General features: G+C 38.5%; 1 protein-coding gene across 1 annotated transcript in view; it reads left to right on the top strand.

Annotated features, from left to right (window-relative positions):
* LOC122805018 (acetylcholinesterase collagenic tail peptide-like) overlaps positions 1-16,741 on the top strand; it is a 951,363-nt gene that overhangs the window by 77,306 nt on the left and 857,316 nt on the right. Inside the window, exons 3-5 of the mRNA XM_044075274.1 lie at positions 1,497-1,594; positions 6,061-6,105; positions 6,845-6,871. Of these exons, the coding sequence (XP_043931209.1) occupies positions 1,497-1,594; positions 6,061-6,105; positions 6,845-6,871 (170 nt within the window). The remainder of the gene's footprint in view (positions 1-1,496; positions 1,595-6,060; positions 6,106-6,844; positions 6,872-16,741) is intronic.

Here is a 16,741-nt window from a genome sequence, read left to right as displayed (position 1 = left end):
ACAGCCAACTCGGTTCCGAGGACAAAATCGATACCCATCAGTAATGAATGAATGAAGATCAACAACACAGATGGAATGTTATGATAAGAACATAACGTCTTTTCAGCACACATGAGGAAAATGAGACAAGGGGGGTGATATGCATCTATTCATGTATGCTAACCCCATCCCTGCCATTGCCCCAACCCCATCATACTTTTTCAACTTCTGGGTCATAAATACTAATAGAAAAAATGTGCAAAACCTTGACAGCAAAAATGAAATTTAGGGTCAAAGCTATTAAAGACATTCTAAATCTGCTCCTCTTATTTTGAAAGTGGATTGTTTCTCCATTGCTAGACTGTTAGACTATTATATGGCTTAGCACTTTGGCATAATAATGTGAGTGAACTACATTCCAAAATAAATGATGCATGTTTAAACTTCTATTATCCCATATCTTGAAATGGTTTCCAATCCCTGACAATCTTTTAAAATAAAATTTTGAAGTTCCCAGATAATGTGGCAGATAAAATCAGTAGTAAAAAAAAAAGTATATGTATACTATGTCTGTAACTGCCCTTTTGAGAATGTATTTCCCAATTTGGGCAGTTGTTTTGACTTTCATAAGTTAATAGGGTGTGTTAGCATATGAACTGCACCTTCCACAATTGTACATGTAATTAAATACAGCCAATAAGCCACAAGAATGACTAATTTTATACATGTGCATGAGTTCCTGGGAGGGTGCAGGAAGTGTCTTTATGTTAAGCTTGTCACCCTGACCAGAGGCCAGTCACCCATATTACAGAGGCCCTAGACAATGTTTTCATTACTCCTTGAAAGTGACCACTCACTGACAGGAGCAGTGGAATAACGTATGCTAAGAGATAGGCATGCCAGTTAAGGTAAAGCTGTGTCTCTCAGACTAATAGAGGAATTTCACTTAAGTGGTATAATTGTTTCAGTTTTTTGAGAGTTGTGATGTAAAATGACAGCTAGTGGCTGTCTGGTTCTATAACATGGGAGGCTCTGCGATCTGAGAAGTTCATAGATTCCATGTGGTAACCACTTTAGTGGAAACCAGCCCAGTGATCCTCTCTTTGTGATACAACCACAGTTACATTTTCAGTACTTGTCTAGAAAGTCTATGTTCTGTCCACTATGTTATCATTATCATTGCCATGGTGAAGCATTATTTTAAAGCAGTGAAAAAAAATAAGAGTCTCAAGTAACATGAAAAATGTATAACTGACCATTAGAAATATTTGAGGTAAGGCAAACAGAAGTGCAAGATTCTGTGGTTATTCATTTATTTGTTTATTTAGATTTTAGTGCTATTAATATGTTTTTTGTATATTATATAAAGATATTGGAAAAGTTAATTTCTCATACACTGATGTGTAATAATGTGCATGGAGAACTGTTAGCTGCTAACACCATATAATATGCTTTGTCTTTTAACAGTCATTGTAGTAAAAACCATTTCTTTACCTGCTACTGTTTCTTTGTCACAGTGAATATGTATGGATTACAGTACTGCAGAATTTTACTACAAATGCCACCACCTCCTCCCCCACCTTTTCCGCCATTACTTCATGCAAGAATACTTAAGGTAAACAACTGTGATATTTTGTATAATGCCTTCTTAATAAACACATCTGTCCTTAGTAACTACTAGATGCATGGTAAGAAAAAAAAAAGAGTACTCAACAAAGGTCTCAAGTATACTGCACCACAGACATAGTTGTGATGACACTGGTTAAGAACACTATAAGCCAGAAGCATAGCTATGGTCGGGTGAAGAGCTCAACCATTCCTACCACAGAGTTAGGGGATGTGATTGGATTTTCAGTGCACTGCAGGCATTCAGAAATGAATGGTGGTATTTCATTTGAGTCTGAAATGAAGCAACATGTTGGCATTCCATGTGTGTCATAGACTGCAGCAGTTGCTTGCTACAGATTTAGCAAGCAGTTTGCTGTATGAACTAAATATTTAAATATGAAGGTCAACCTTATTTTTCATTTTTCACCCACTAAATTTAAAGATCTATTTAACATTAAAACATGATATACCAGGACCAATAGCATTATCAGCAGACAGTAAAATAAAATTATGTACTAGTACTATTTTATGTTTTGAAATGACTTCTTGTAATCAGAATGTGTTGACTTCTTTCCCTAACATTCTGCTTAAAATAAAACTGATTTACAGTTTCTATCCCCTCTATCCCCATACAGCCTCAGAGGCACCCATAATGAGCACTTTACTGTACCTTCAATTCAGTTATTGCATTTATATGTTTTAAATTACATTGTAAATCCAAGGAGACCTTTGAGGAAGGAATTAGAAAGCCAAAGTCACGGTACACTTGGATTTCCAAATCCTAATATTCACAGTCCACATAGCTCTCCAGGGTACAGACTGTCTTAAAAACAAAATTTAAAGGCTACAGGCCTCTCTCAGGCCTATCTTCCAGCTCTGTTAGCAGGAAGTTCCACAAGGCATACTCAACAGATTATCTCCCATTACATGATTCCACATTCTTCCTTTAGATGATCTTCCAGTGAGGAACTTCATGTTTTTCTGTGTTTAAGCAATGCCCTTATACACAACACTGACTGGTAATTAAAATATTATTTAGCTAGCTACTAAGAGAATATTCCAATGTGCTATATAGCAGTAAAGGCACCCTACACATTTTTAAACAGTTTACATATTTTCCAGCCAGGTTGCAGACATACACACACACATACTGAGCACTCTACACATGCATATGCCAATATGCACTCTGATGTAGCTAGATAAATAAGGAGATAGACAGACATAGATAGATAGATAGATAGATTCTTAGATAGATATAGCTATATAAAGGAGGCAAAGATATTTGCACATGATGTAATACTCATCCTTCTTTGATTGACTGTTTCTGTTTTATACTGCAACATACAAACTGTTTGCGAACCAACTTGAACACATGCACTAAGCAGCTGCATGTCATACCATGTCCCCACGTTATTTCTCCTCTGTCCCTCTATAGATTCCATCATAGAAAAACTCAGATTTTGATAGTAGATGAGAACTCCTTGGCCTGCTTAGCTGATCCACCTGCCTAATGGATACGCTACACCTCTTTCTTAACTAGCATACCTCAGACAAACTGCTTTGTTTGTCTCATATTTACCTGATTCACATCACAGTGTTTTCTTTTTTCTCAACTTTGCTTTTCTTTAGTTTGACTATTACAAGCAACCAGTGCACTTTCTGCAAGGAATAATTCCTTGTATCTTTCCAAAGCAAGTTTTATTTTTTAAACAAGAAAGTCCACTGGGCACAAGTGCTCCATTTCAGGTATGACCAGAAAGCAATGCCTATTTAAGTGACTTGCCTAGAGTCAGATAATAGACTAATGGAGGCTGAGAGGGGCAAAGAGTGGACCTCAGGAAGCAGCTTTGTTTAATGGGGCATAGCTTTAATCCTTTTTGCTGTCATGTACAGTGCTTATTCATAGTGAATCCTGTTTATATTTATCACTGGTTTTAAAAGGTGTTATAGATGATGGCTCTAGGGATTTTCTTGAGGTAACTAAATGTTTCTTTAATCCACCCTACCTTATTTAATAATTTGCAACAGTGGTTATTTAGTTTTGCCTTCATGCTTTGAATACCAAGAATACTAAAATATTTATGTCTCAGTAGTGTCTTTATAATCTCTTCTTTGAATCTATTGTATACCTAATTCAATAATGCTTACTTACAGATGTGCCTTTTTATCTACCACTAAACTTAAAATCCAGATAAGGACAATGTGTAATGACATATAGGAGGAGGAGTGTTTCTACTTGTCAGTGAATTTAGCTGACTAAAATGATCGATTATAGTTTCTTTACTACAATCGTTCATCTGAATGTTGTTTAGTCGTTTAACATTATGCAATTTTCTGATTGCTTATGAAGCAAGAATTATGTTAACAGCATAAAGATAATTAGCACAGAGGGGTAAAGCTCTGTGCTGTTAATGAGTTACTTCCTGTGCCAAAAGTACATAGTTTGAGTCCTTCCACCTTCATCTCCCTACTGCACGATTGAGCAAATTAACCAGATAGTGCTCCTGGGTCACCACTGAAAAGGGACAATTTGCCCACTGGGCTTATATGGTCAACGTATAGGTTAAATAAGTAATGCTGACTGTGCTATCATTTGCTACTTTACATTTGATTTACAGTTAATGCAAAAGAAGAAGATCAAAGATTTTTTCCAGCTATGGTGCTGTTCTCAGGCCTCTAGTAAAATGGTGATTATAAGACTATTGCATCTGTAGTTGACAGCATTAGTCATTGTTTCTGCAATGTCCACATTATCTTTTTAATATGCTGTTATGAATAGTGGGTCATTATGCCATTTTAGATTCTAATTTGAATATGAGTTTTTTCAGACACATTCTGCCCTTAGGACTTGACTCATTTCTATGCATTAGAGAGTACATTATTAAAAATTGATTATGTATCTTTGTTATTAAATGGCATTCACTGAGGTAAGATATTAGTCTTTTCACTAGTATTGTTGGACTTAATATTATTAAGGGTTGATATTTCTAAAATATAACTGTTACTTTCCTATGCTAAATTTTATAAGAGCAAAGAAAAATGTTGCAGTCAGCAGGACCATAATTTGTTTACTTCCTGTTAGCATTTCATTTTGTTAGTTCAATCAATATTCATGTTTTGTCTAAAACTTTTGTGCCATTGTAATTTCCTTCCACTTATTGTTTCAAGTACATAAGCTTGACTCTGTTAATATTTAATGTTTAAGATAATTATTGCACTACCTTGAATTACATCTGTTTTATAATTATTTTATACGTGCCTTTTCCCTCCACACCTGCTAACTATCAGCCCACTCTGCTAGTGGTTCTGAGTCCTTTCATTCCCTCACCATGGAGGAATCTACAGCACAAGGGTGAGAGCTGACCATCATACAGACAGCCAAAGAGGGTGCTTGTGACCTTGCTCTTGGTTGAATCACTGCAGGTCTTCTTGTGCTTTCTCCATGCATTCATTTACTTCTACACTTGTGCTACTGAGGGCTGCTATCACTGGTTTAGTAGCTCCTAGCCCACATTCCTGGTCCTCACCATTTCAGTGCCTTGTGGGCTTCTGTTTGCTTGGTATACCACATTGCCAGCCCTGACCATTTCAGAGCCTTGTCAGCCTCTGCTTCCTTGGTAGCCCACATTCCTGGTCCTGGCCATTCAGTGTCTTGTGAGTCTCTGCTTGCTTAATAGCCCATTTTACTTGTCCTGGCCATTTTAGCACCCTGTGAACCTCATATTGTTTGATGGTGATAAGCTGACTCTAGCTATCACTCCCTCCTCCCAGGATGAGTGAGCCGACACCAGTCAGTTACTCTCATTCTTTCCCACATGTCTCCTCCACCATCCACGCCACTGTTTGAACTCTAGTTAAGTAGGTCATAGGGCTTTATCCCTCTATACCAATTAAGAGAGCTGATGTTATGATTTCTCAGCTGTCATTGGTACAGCTTTATCCGTTGATTTTATTTGTAGGCTGTCTGCATCAGAATAAAATTTTGACCAAATAACATATTTTCTAGACCTAGTTTAATAACTGCTACCTGAGTATGTTACTATTTCTATAATTAAAATATCTGCATTTTCCCATTTTCAGAAAAATTATAAATATGAAAAACACAGAAATATCACAAGAATGTCACTTGAAAATTATGCATTGACAGTATTGTAATAAATGTACATTTCAATAATTATGATGTTGGTGTTACTTCACATCAAAACAACCCAGTACTTTATTTGCATTGCTTTTTTTTATTCATTCATCTATATTCATTCACTCACCTGTTTATTCACCTATCTGTTTACTTCCTGGCATCTGTAAACACAATGAGGTGAGGACTGTTTTGCTATTTTTCAACTTATTGCAAATGTCTTTGTCTGACGATTGTAGTTATTTTAGATAGAACTTTTAACTAGAGATGCATCACTTTTAGAGTTTGAGTGTTAAGTACAGGTTACAGCTGTTTGACATTCTTATCATATATTGTAGGATTATCCTGGATTCCAGGAACTGACTGGACCAAAAGGTGAAAAGGTAAGTTATGTGACATAAGGAGCATTAATGCAGCAAACAACCAGCAACCACAAGTAAGCAAAAACCAACATTGCTACACTAGATCAAAAATCTAAACTTTGCCAGAACATAAATAAAGTACCAATGTGAGAAAAAGTCTCAACAGCCACCCAATAACTTCATTATACCTCTCAACTGTCTAGATTTTCACTGAAAGACCAGATTTTTGCCTCATATTTTTGGTATATCCATCATAAAATGTATTGTTTTCTGGCAAACCACTGGGATGATCTGAGGACTGAAGTCACTAAATAATGGCATACATTTGAGTTTCACACTTCAAATCCTTCAGAGAATGTACATTAACACAAACCCTGTTACTCTAGTAACTTTCTAAATTTATAAGAGCAATATTTAAAATCTGAGCCTATGTTTTGTCAGGCTTTGTCCAGATTTCTTGCACTAAGAGGTTGAGAGGTATGCACTCCATACAGATTGGCTATACCTGCTAGACCTTCTTCTTAAATGTATTAACTCCAACGTTGCTTTATCATGGCGAAAACTATGTTAGCATTTTTAAGAAGAAACCTGATTGCAAAGCAAAATCTGTTTTCTAGCCATGTGATAGTTATTTGTCCTTTCCATATTCAGTTCTTGCTATGATACCAAATATACATAGTTGTAATTTGTAAATGAATTTAGAAAAATATAATACGTTTTCAAAAATTTTCAAAAAAGCTTTCTTTGTGATTTTTTATAGGGTGAAAAAGGAAGAAGAGGAATCAGGGTATGTATTTTGTCAGTTCATTTTTTAAAACTGTTACAGGGATTATTCAAAGCAGTACCACCATTTTGTTAATACATAGGCAGTTATGTTCCTAATATGTAAGCACACAAAGTTACCTTTGTTCAATAAACCAACCAGTTTTTCTTCAGTCAAACCTATAGAAGCAATTTCAGTTAAAACAACTTCTTAAAAATCCTGAGGTTTAAAGTCAGCTAGATGATGACAATTTGTATTATCCACTCGCTTTCCGACAGCTTTCTGTCAACTGACAGAACCAGTGCTATCACCAACAGACCAATTCTCGTTTCCCTCCATTACTGCACAGCTTCTCCTAGCTGGCCATACCAGGAACAGAAACAGGAAGTGCAGCAGCAAAAACATTCTCCCTCACAATGAAAAGAGTAGGGATCTTTTATTTTATAAAAATACTTATTTACATTTCAAGTATACAATGTACAATATATACAATATATACGCTATTTACAATTTTACAAAGAATAACATCAATTCCTCTCCATTAAGAATTAACACTCATTTTATATTGTGTGACTCCCGCTCTACTTTCCATAACCAAAATCAGATTTTTAACATTGTAGCTAAATACCATTTTTCATTAAACATAATTTCCTTTACTCTTTTGGTTCCAAATCAACCATATTATACAAAACATTTTTCTATAAACTCTTTTTATATAGTTTCTACTTCTGTTCTTATAATATCCATATTTAGTCATATCCATATTTAATTAATTTACCTCTGTGAACCCCTCTAAATAGTTCAAATCAACAATCTTCTTCCATAATGTTTTAATTCTTTTGCATCTTAAAAAAGCATGTTCACTAGTCTTAAATTCTCTACAATAAAGACATGTTCTATCCTTTTTACTTTAATAAGGCATGTTCGCTTTTACTGGGAGTTTCTGTATAGCCAGTCTCCATAAGAAGTCCAGACTCTCCAACATATCCTTGCATCTTCCCATTCTTGCATGCATTGCTACAATTGTATCTTTATGCATCTCTTCCCATTGATATACACAAAATATGTATTCATAATATTATTATACCATTATTTCCTCTCATTTTCAGTCTCACTGATTTTTATTTTCCAAAAGAAAATTTTGTCTTGATAATTATTATTTCATTAATAGGACATTGTCTCTTTCTTGTAAAGTTCAAGAGATACATCCATTCCATTAAGTCTTAATATATGTGTTAATAATGAGGTATCATTGTCCTTCCAACATTTTAATCCTTTATATAAATATAATGATGCTGCATATACTATTGGATTTATTACTTGTAAACCTCCTTCTTCCCTTTTGACATACAAAACACACCTTTTAACTGGGTTCAATCTAGATACCCAAATGGAGTTAAAGATTATATTATAAACTTCTTTCTTGTATATTAAAGGGATACTGAATACACTTGTTAACCATGCAATTCTTGCTAGTAGAACTGAATTAATTAAATATATTTTGTCTTAAATGAAAATCTAAATTATTTCCAAAACTTACAAGTACTTTTCATTATTTCTAACTTTTCTTTCCATATCATTTCTATATTTTTCTATTTTCCAAAACATATTCCAAGCACATTTATGCTTGTCATATTAAATTTAATACCACCTAACATTCATCCAAAGCCTAATCCTTGTTTGTTTTCTTTATTTATGTATAATCCTATCACTTGTAAATATTCCTGTACATAGTTTATCACTCTACTTAGTCCTTTGCTATTTTTGTAAGAATATATATATATATATATATATATATATATATATATATATATATATATATATATATATATATATCATCTGCACATGATAACATAATTGGAATACTTTTCCCTTCATTAGATACATATCTCATGTTCTCCTTTTCTCTGTTAACATTGTAGAGGTCACATTCATTGCCAACACAAATATTGTGCTACTCGGTGGCCATTCTTGTCTTATACCCTTCTTAAGCACTATTTCTTCACTTAACCAACCATTTACTAACACCTTATCTATAGTCATCTTATAAGCTGTAATGCAGAGCTTTCTTATCTTACTTATATTATATGCTTTAAATATTTCCCACAAAACATTGTATTGAATTAAATCAAAGGCTTTATTTAGATTGCCCACCATAATTTATATGTGAACATTTCTATATAGAACATCATCTACTATCTCCCTAATTATAGGAGCAATTCTTTTACTCTTTTTCCTTTTAAACCATGTATATTTCCATTTATAACCTTACTTATTTTCCTTTCTTTTTTAAAAATGTACATAAAAATCATATAGTCCATATTATTTAGGACTATAGGTCTTCAATTCTGTATCTCATATATATCACCTTTACTCCACTACACAAGTCTTTGTATTGAAATCCTTTGTTTAACCAGTCATTTAATACCATTAAAAAGCATTTTTTTGTATTATTGTCATATTTTTATATATCCCATGCTCTATTCCATCCAGGCCTTTGCAGATTCTAAATTAACAGCTTTTAATATATTATCTAGTTCCTCAACCACAATTTTCTTTTCAAAATCCTTATTATCTTCTTCTGGAAAAAGTATTTACTTTCCATATTTTGATAATTTTTATAGTCTGTCCTTTAAATAATTAATGTGATGTTGTCCTGCATTGCCTTCATCCTTCACTGGTTGGGTTGGGAGCTGATCCTTGGTTTCTAACTCGGCCATATACAAAAGCTTGAGTTCTTCTAATGGCCCATGGCGATGCTTTACCAGAGATGGCCTGCACCTGTCACACCTGGGATTCCGGATACTGGCTAAGGTTCTTGCTGCCCCTATAGTGCCTGTTTTAGGCAAGGTTCAAATGACAAATTCACCACCATAACAGGAACAAGCAAGCAAAAACTGAGGGTGATGCTACTCAATGCTAGACGTCTAAATCTCAAAATGCACTCACTCGAGGCACTCCTTAAAATGGAGAACATTGATAACTGTGCAGTGACTGAGACCTGGTTCAAGGCTCCAGACAGACATCCCTGCACTAACAGGCTATAACTCATACCACACTTTTCGCCCATGTAACCTGGATCAGAACACCAAAGGTGGAGGTGTGTCCATATTCATTAAGAATATCCACACCTCCAGGCTAGTTGTTCAGCATAATGCAGCAGAGGTTATCGAAGTGCAACTAACTCTGGGTAAAACTGCAATCCAAATTGTAGCTTGCTACAGATCACCCACCATGCCCCAGGATTCCCACTCATCTTTTCTTGATGTACTGGAAAATATTAGGGTTCAACCAAACACCCTAATAATGGGCGATTTCAACTACCCCACCATTAACTGGGAAAAATACTCATGTACCAACTCCTTCACTCAATGCTTTCTGGAATTCATAAAATTCAATTCCCTGGATCGACTTATCCACACCCCCACCAGGGGCAACAATATCCTAGATCTAGTCATTACCAACATGAGTGGCCGGTGTTCCACACCTGAAGTCAATCCAGCCCCCCCCCCCCCCATTAAGGAAACCATGGCAAAAAATTTCTCCAAAACCAACTTCATGCTTCTTAAGACAGAAGTGGTGAACTTCATGACACCCATGCAGATGGACAATACAGTTACGACTACTGAATCCTACACAATTGCACTTTATAAGCACTTACATGAGTACATGGATCGTGCTATCCCAAACAGAACCAAGACGCTATCCTCCAAAAAAAAGGAAGCCAATCGGGTGGTCCCCTGCCATAAACAAACTGTACAAAAGAAGGAAGAAACCATTGCAAAAGAGAGTAAAATCCCATGAGTGGAGGAGCTCCCTGGTCAGCCTCAGTAAGAAGCTGCGATCCATGATAAAATCCTCCAAAGCTAGTTACGAAAACAAAATTGCCACTGATTCTAAAGACAACCACAAAGCATTCTATAGCTATGTCAAGAATCTCAATGGCAACACTCAGATCTGCTCTGAGTTACAGCACAATGGCACTAAATATACAGACCCAACTGATATTGCCAACATCCTGGCATATAGGTTCAGTGTTAACTTTACCCCCCTCTCACCCCCTAAAGAGCCCATCTCTATACCGGAAGAATGCAAAGTTCCTGTAATCACGGCTACACAGGTAAAAAACACACTCTCCAAAGCCAAGAACACAGCATCCATGGGACCAGACAACATCCCAAGCTGCGTTTTACACGAAGTACAGAACGAACTGGCACCCCACCTAAGTACCGTGTTCAGTCATAGCCTCACCTCAGGCTTTGTGCCTGCTGAACGGCACACAGCAACGGTTATCCCACTCCACAAAGAGGAAGCCACCACGGACCCCAGGAACTACCGGCCCATTAGCCTGATGAGCCTGGTCTGCAAGGCCATGGAATTTATCATCATGGAACTTATAAACAAAGACATTGATAATCTCCAAACTCTGGATCCCACACAGTTCGGGTTTGTAAAAGGCAGATCATGTCTTCTAAACCCCGATAACCTTCTTTGAAGCCATCACCAAAGCCATAGACAAGGGTAAGGTGGTTCACACAGCCTATCTAGATCTTGCCAAGGCTTTTGACACCATCCCCCACTCTGGAATTACAGATAAACTCACTAAACTAGGTATAAATCCCTATATCACAAGATGGGTTGCCAACTGGCTCACTGACAGAACCCACACTGTGAAAGTAGCAGACTCGAAATCCGACTTCAGACCAATGACAAGTGGAGTACCACAGGGTTCAGTCCTGGGGCCTCTCCTGTTTGGTATCTACTTCTCTGAAGTACAGGCTAACATAGAAGGTCTTTGGCTAATGAAGTTTGCAGATGACTGCAAACTAGGAGCCATAATAGAAACTCTTAATGAAGTGGACATCCTACAAAAGGGCCTCACTGAGACAGATGCCTGGTGTCAAAGCCATGGCCTCAAGCTCAATGCCAAAAAGTGCACTGTCATCCCCTTTGGTAAAAACTCTGTATCCATGAACTACAACATAGGCGGTACTATACTTAACACCAAAAGTGTGAAAGGAGACCTTGGCACACAGGTGGAAAGTAGTCTCTCCTTTGATAATCACATCACCACAGTAGTCAGGAAATCTTTCTACATGGCACACATCACAAAAGGTTTCTCATCCAAAAAAAAGAGGTCATTGTTCCCCTCTACTCATCACTCATTAGACCCATTATAAAGTACAATGCCCCTTTTGGTATGTACGTCACAAGACATCTACAACAACTGGAAAGGCCACAGAAATACCTCACAAGAGTATTACTGGCCTCAAACAGATGCCCTACGCAGACTGTCTCAAAAAACTCCAGCTTTATTCCGTCGCATATCGCCTACTCAGAGGTGATCTCTGCCTAACATACAAAGCTATGTCAAACCCAGAGCTGTTGGACATGCTCCACTTAAAGAAATCCCAATCCCTCCGAGCTACACGCTCTAGGGACCTAAGCCTTGTCACCACAATAAACAGAACATGCCAGAGGGATAGATTACTGTCCCAGAGCATTCCCATACTCTGGAATAAACTACTTATCTATATCAAACAAAGCTCCTCATTAGCACTCTTCAAGAAAAATCTTGACTGGATGGGAAATAGGAAATTCACCCCGGGGATCACCTCTGTAGCTCTGCCCGACAGTGGCACAGGAAAATAATTTTCTTGGGTGGCGAAAGCCAGGGTACCTTTTTGGCTGGGCTTGTATAGGCCCCAAGGCCGATAGCCTAGTACCTACCTATGAAACTATGAACCATCATGCCCTAGGAAAGCTCCCCAGATCTCGTTTGCCACTAAACAAGATTGGGTGCTTCCATTTTGTCTCTGGCTAAGTTGGAAAATTTTACTTACTTATTATTGATGTACTTTCCCTAGGATTCATTAAGCCTTACATGGAGTGTAGGAATAGTGCAGCAGCTACTGCACAGAACATGGCCGCCGAGCGATTCAGCAAAGGGCTCCCAGGACGTACACGAGCGCTCCTACACTATTCCTGCACGGACACCACTGCCTTATGCTAATTACCTCATTTGCTGGTGAAAACCATGAAAATGAGGTGAATTATCAATTCAGCAAGCAGGTAGGTGTTCGTGCAGGAATAGTGTAACCTGCAGAAATGTATTCAGTTACTAGCTGAACACATTTCTGCAAATGAGAAAACGGAGGCATGACAGCTCGAAAGAAAGCATGTATTACATTTAGTAGGCATGCCAATGACCAAATATATGGCCATTGGCATGAAAAATAGTTTTAATTTTTTAAAATAACACTTTTTTTTTTTGGGTGATCTCGACCGTTTAAGCATAAGGCAGTGGCGCGCAAATGGGATTGTGCCAAAAATAAAAAAAAAAGGGGTGGAAATCAGTTTTTACAAAAATCTGCATTTTGCCATTATAGTCAATGACATGCAGAATGAAAACAATACCAGGGAATATTGGTTGCTAAGGGGAAAGGCTCAGTATAAGTGTAGTAACTATGGAGTAAGGCAGTGGTGCATGCAAATGAGAGGAGTTATACTGAATCACAAATTTCTTCTAAGTGTCAGACTGCACCATCCTCACAACAGCCTCAGGTACAAGGTAAGCCAGTCTCCTTAACAAAATAAATGAATGGAGTGGAATGCTCTGATAGCATATCTATGGTATTGATCAAGCATGCAAAGGAATGTGGTGGCTAACTGGGATAGCAGCAGACAACTGACAGCTCTGTGGGACAGCAGGAAGTGTATCCCTTGTTCTGGCTTACCCACACCATGCAGTACCACCGTAGATGACAAATACCACTTCAGTATAGTGGTGAGCCAAATAACTGGGGGTCAAAGGCCACATGCATGGATGTCAAAGTAGGGGTCCCATACCCACCCCCAGCCTCACCCAACAGATCATCTGTGGAAAACCATACAGAAATGTCTTGCAAAGGCCTACACATGGCGACATCCATGAAATCCCCACCTACAGACTTTTACACAGTGATATCACAGCAGGTCTGGTAGCGGCAGTATGGCTTTGAAAGGTAAGAAGTCTGAAACTACAAATGTTTATGCCGGTTTATTATGGTCGATACTGTTATGCCTGTAGTCTCAAAGGCAGGGCACACCACTATGCTAAATGGGACCAAAATGTTAAGCAAATATCAGCACAGTCTCTGTAAATGTGTATTGTGTAGAGATGTTTCCCCCCATAGTCCCACAGCAATGCAGTAACATGTCCCTAGCCTTAAGCAGCATCCAGCTGTCAACTAGAGTGATGCCTCAACATAAACAGAAAGCAAGTGTCAGTAACACCCACAGTCAACTTACTGATACCATCCCAAGGTTGTCTACTGCCAGCAGCCTGGGAATATATGAGCATCAGAATGCACTGCCTTGCTACAGATGGCCTGCATCTGTTACAACTGGCCTACAGGCCTCTGGCAAATGCCTACGTGTCACCCAAAGTGCCCTGTTAGGGAGTGTCATGGGGTCCATAACACCAACATAACTCAGTCTACAAAATGCAAAGACAGGCCATGCTGCTAACTGCTAGGAGAAAACCTACCAGTGTCAGAGAGCCAGAAATCTGGACAAAGCCATGAATAATGGTGAGAAAAAGGTCCAAAGAGAAGGACACCTTTGAAATACTGCTCTAATAATGTTATAAAGTTGATGGAATGATTGTAGTAGCGTGGAATGTCTGATGGGTACGAAGTCTGAAACTGCAATGTCAACTGTCAGTAATATTTGACTTCAACCCTGAGTGACTTGCAAAACACTTGTCCTTGAAAACCACACTTGTTTGGGTAACCAAGATATATGAGTCATGGATGTGGACATTCTGTTATGTCCTGTACAGTCAACAGGCAAGGCTATGAGTCTAAACATGTGAATGCACTCATTGCGGGCAGTCCTAACCCTGGAATATGGTGACATGTCTGCACCCACAGAAACCTGGCCCACAGCCATGGGGAGTAACACACCCCTCCCTGATCACTCATCCTATGCAACATCCTGACCCCAAAATGTGGCCATCCAAGGAAAATGAGGTGGGCCATACATATATGTGAGACAGACACACACCTCCAGGCTGGTCAAACAGTCTGACACACACAAGACCCTCCAAGTGCAGTCAGGCATTGAGAAGACCCCAATGCAAAGTACTGGTAGCTGTAGGCAAACATATCTGACCCAGGACACACACAGGCCACATATATTGTCCCCTACAAATCTATCTGGAGTATGCCTGTCACCTTGATCCTGTCTGACTTATATTACCCAACTATGGATTGGAAATCAGACCAGGCCATTACTGAAGTGCACAGAGATTCTGCCATTGTAATAAATCACCAAGGTGCAGTCAATTGCTTGTAGGCACACCTCTCAACAGGCTGGATTGTGCAAGAATATGTAGCATTTGGCTCATAATCCCGATGTGAGCATCATCCATCCTGTATTCCTCTGGTTAATCACTGTGATGATCTGAGGAGGTATGTCATGAGGTACTGAAACAATACACGACAGTGTCAAATGGGATATATGTCAGATGTCTGCTAAAACAAGCCCTGTAACCCTAGCAACCCATACATTACAGAGAGAAATAGTCACAATCACCATATGGCACATTGCCCCCCCCCCCATTTTGATAGGCTATCTCTAGATATCCTGCTCCAAAAGATTGAGAGGTATGGCTGTAGCACAAAACAAACGGGACTGGAGTACAACAATCCCTGGAATGGAGTCCCACATGAACTATAGAAGGTCAAACTGGGCATGCTCATATATGTAGAGAAATGTCAGTAGGATCTAGGAATGAACAGGCCTTCCCCACCCAGTGCACTTCCCATTGCCCTACCTTAGTAGTCCTGAAGATGTCTATCACCATAGAAGTCACTTTCATCAGGCCTCTGCCCTATAAGCTCTGTGGCATGTGCGATAACTGTATAACACTATAGTACAAATAACTAGTTAGGTAGGAGTTCTAATCTCAGTCCTGGAAAATGTAAAAGTGTGTGTGTGCATTTACAAGTAAAAACATTTGGGCCCATGCAAACCCAGTACACTTCCCTTTTCCCTACTTTAGCAGTTCTGCAGATATCAGACACCTTAGAAGTGCCTTTCATCAGGCTTTAGCCCCATAAGTGCTGTGGTGCATGTGATAACTGTGTAACACTGTAGTACAAATAACTAGTTAGGTAGGAGCTCTAATCTCAGTCCTGGCAAATGTAAAAGTGTGTGTGTGTGTGTGTGTGTGTGTGTGTGTGTGTGTGTGTGTGTGTGTGTGTGTGTACAAATAAAAGCTTTTGGGTCCATTCAAACCCAGTACACTTCCTCTTTCCCTACTTTAGCAGTCTTGCAGCCAACAGTCACCTTAGAAGTGCCTTTTGTCAGACCTCAGCCACATAAGCTCTGTGGCACATGCAATACGTTCCTAATACTATAGTGCAAATAACTAGTTAGGTAGGAATTTTAATCCCAGTTCTGGCAAATGTGTGTGTGTAAATGTGTATATGTGTAGTTTAAAGTATTTTGTGGCCTCCCTCACCCAGTACACCTCCCATTGCCATACTTTACAAGGGCTGGTGATGTTCCTCATCTTAGAAGTATCTTTGGACAGCCTATACCCTATATATTCCATGGCACATGTGATAAATGTGTAACACTGTAGTCGAAATGAATAGATAGGTAGGGCTTATAATCACAGTCTGGGCAAGTGTGTATGTGTGTGTTGGAACATTATCCTGTCTGTGGGGGGTTGTTGTGTTTGTGTGAGAACCATACCATTGGGAGGGTGGGTTTTGCTACATTTTGCTGTTCCCCACCCAGGACATGTCCCAGTGTCCACATTACAAGGCCCACAGTTGCCATCCACTGTAGAGAGACCTGTAGACACTCTGCAGCCCTATAAGCATTGTGCTATGTGCAATAACT

The sequence above is a fragment of the Protopterus annectens genome, chromosome 6.part0 (assembly GCF_019279795.1).
Source record: "Protopterus annectens isolate FY-2018-M chromosome 6.part0, PAN1.0, whole genome shotgun sequence".
Classification (NCBI taxonomy): domain Eukaryota; kingdom Metazoa; phylum Chordata; order Ceratodontiformes; family Protopteridae; genus Protopterus; species Protopterus annectens.
This window is presented reverse-complemented; position numbering and strand designations above follow the sequence as displayed.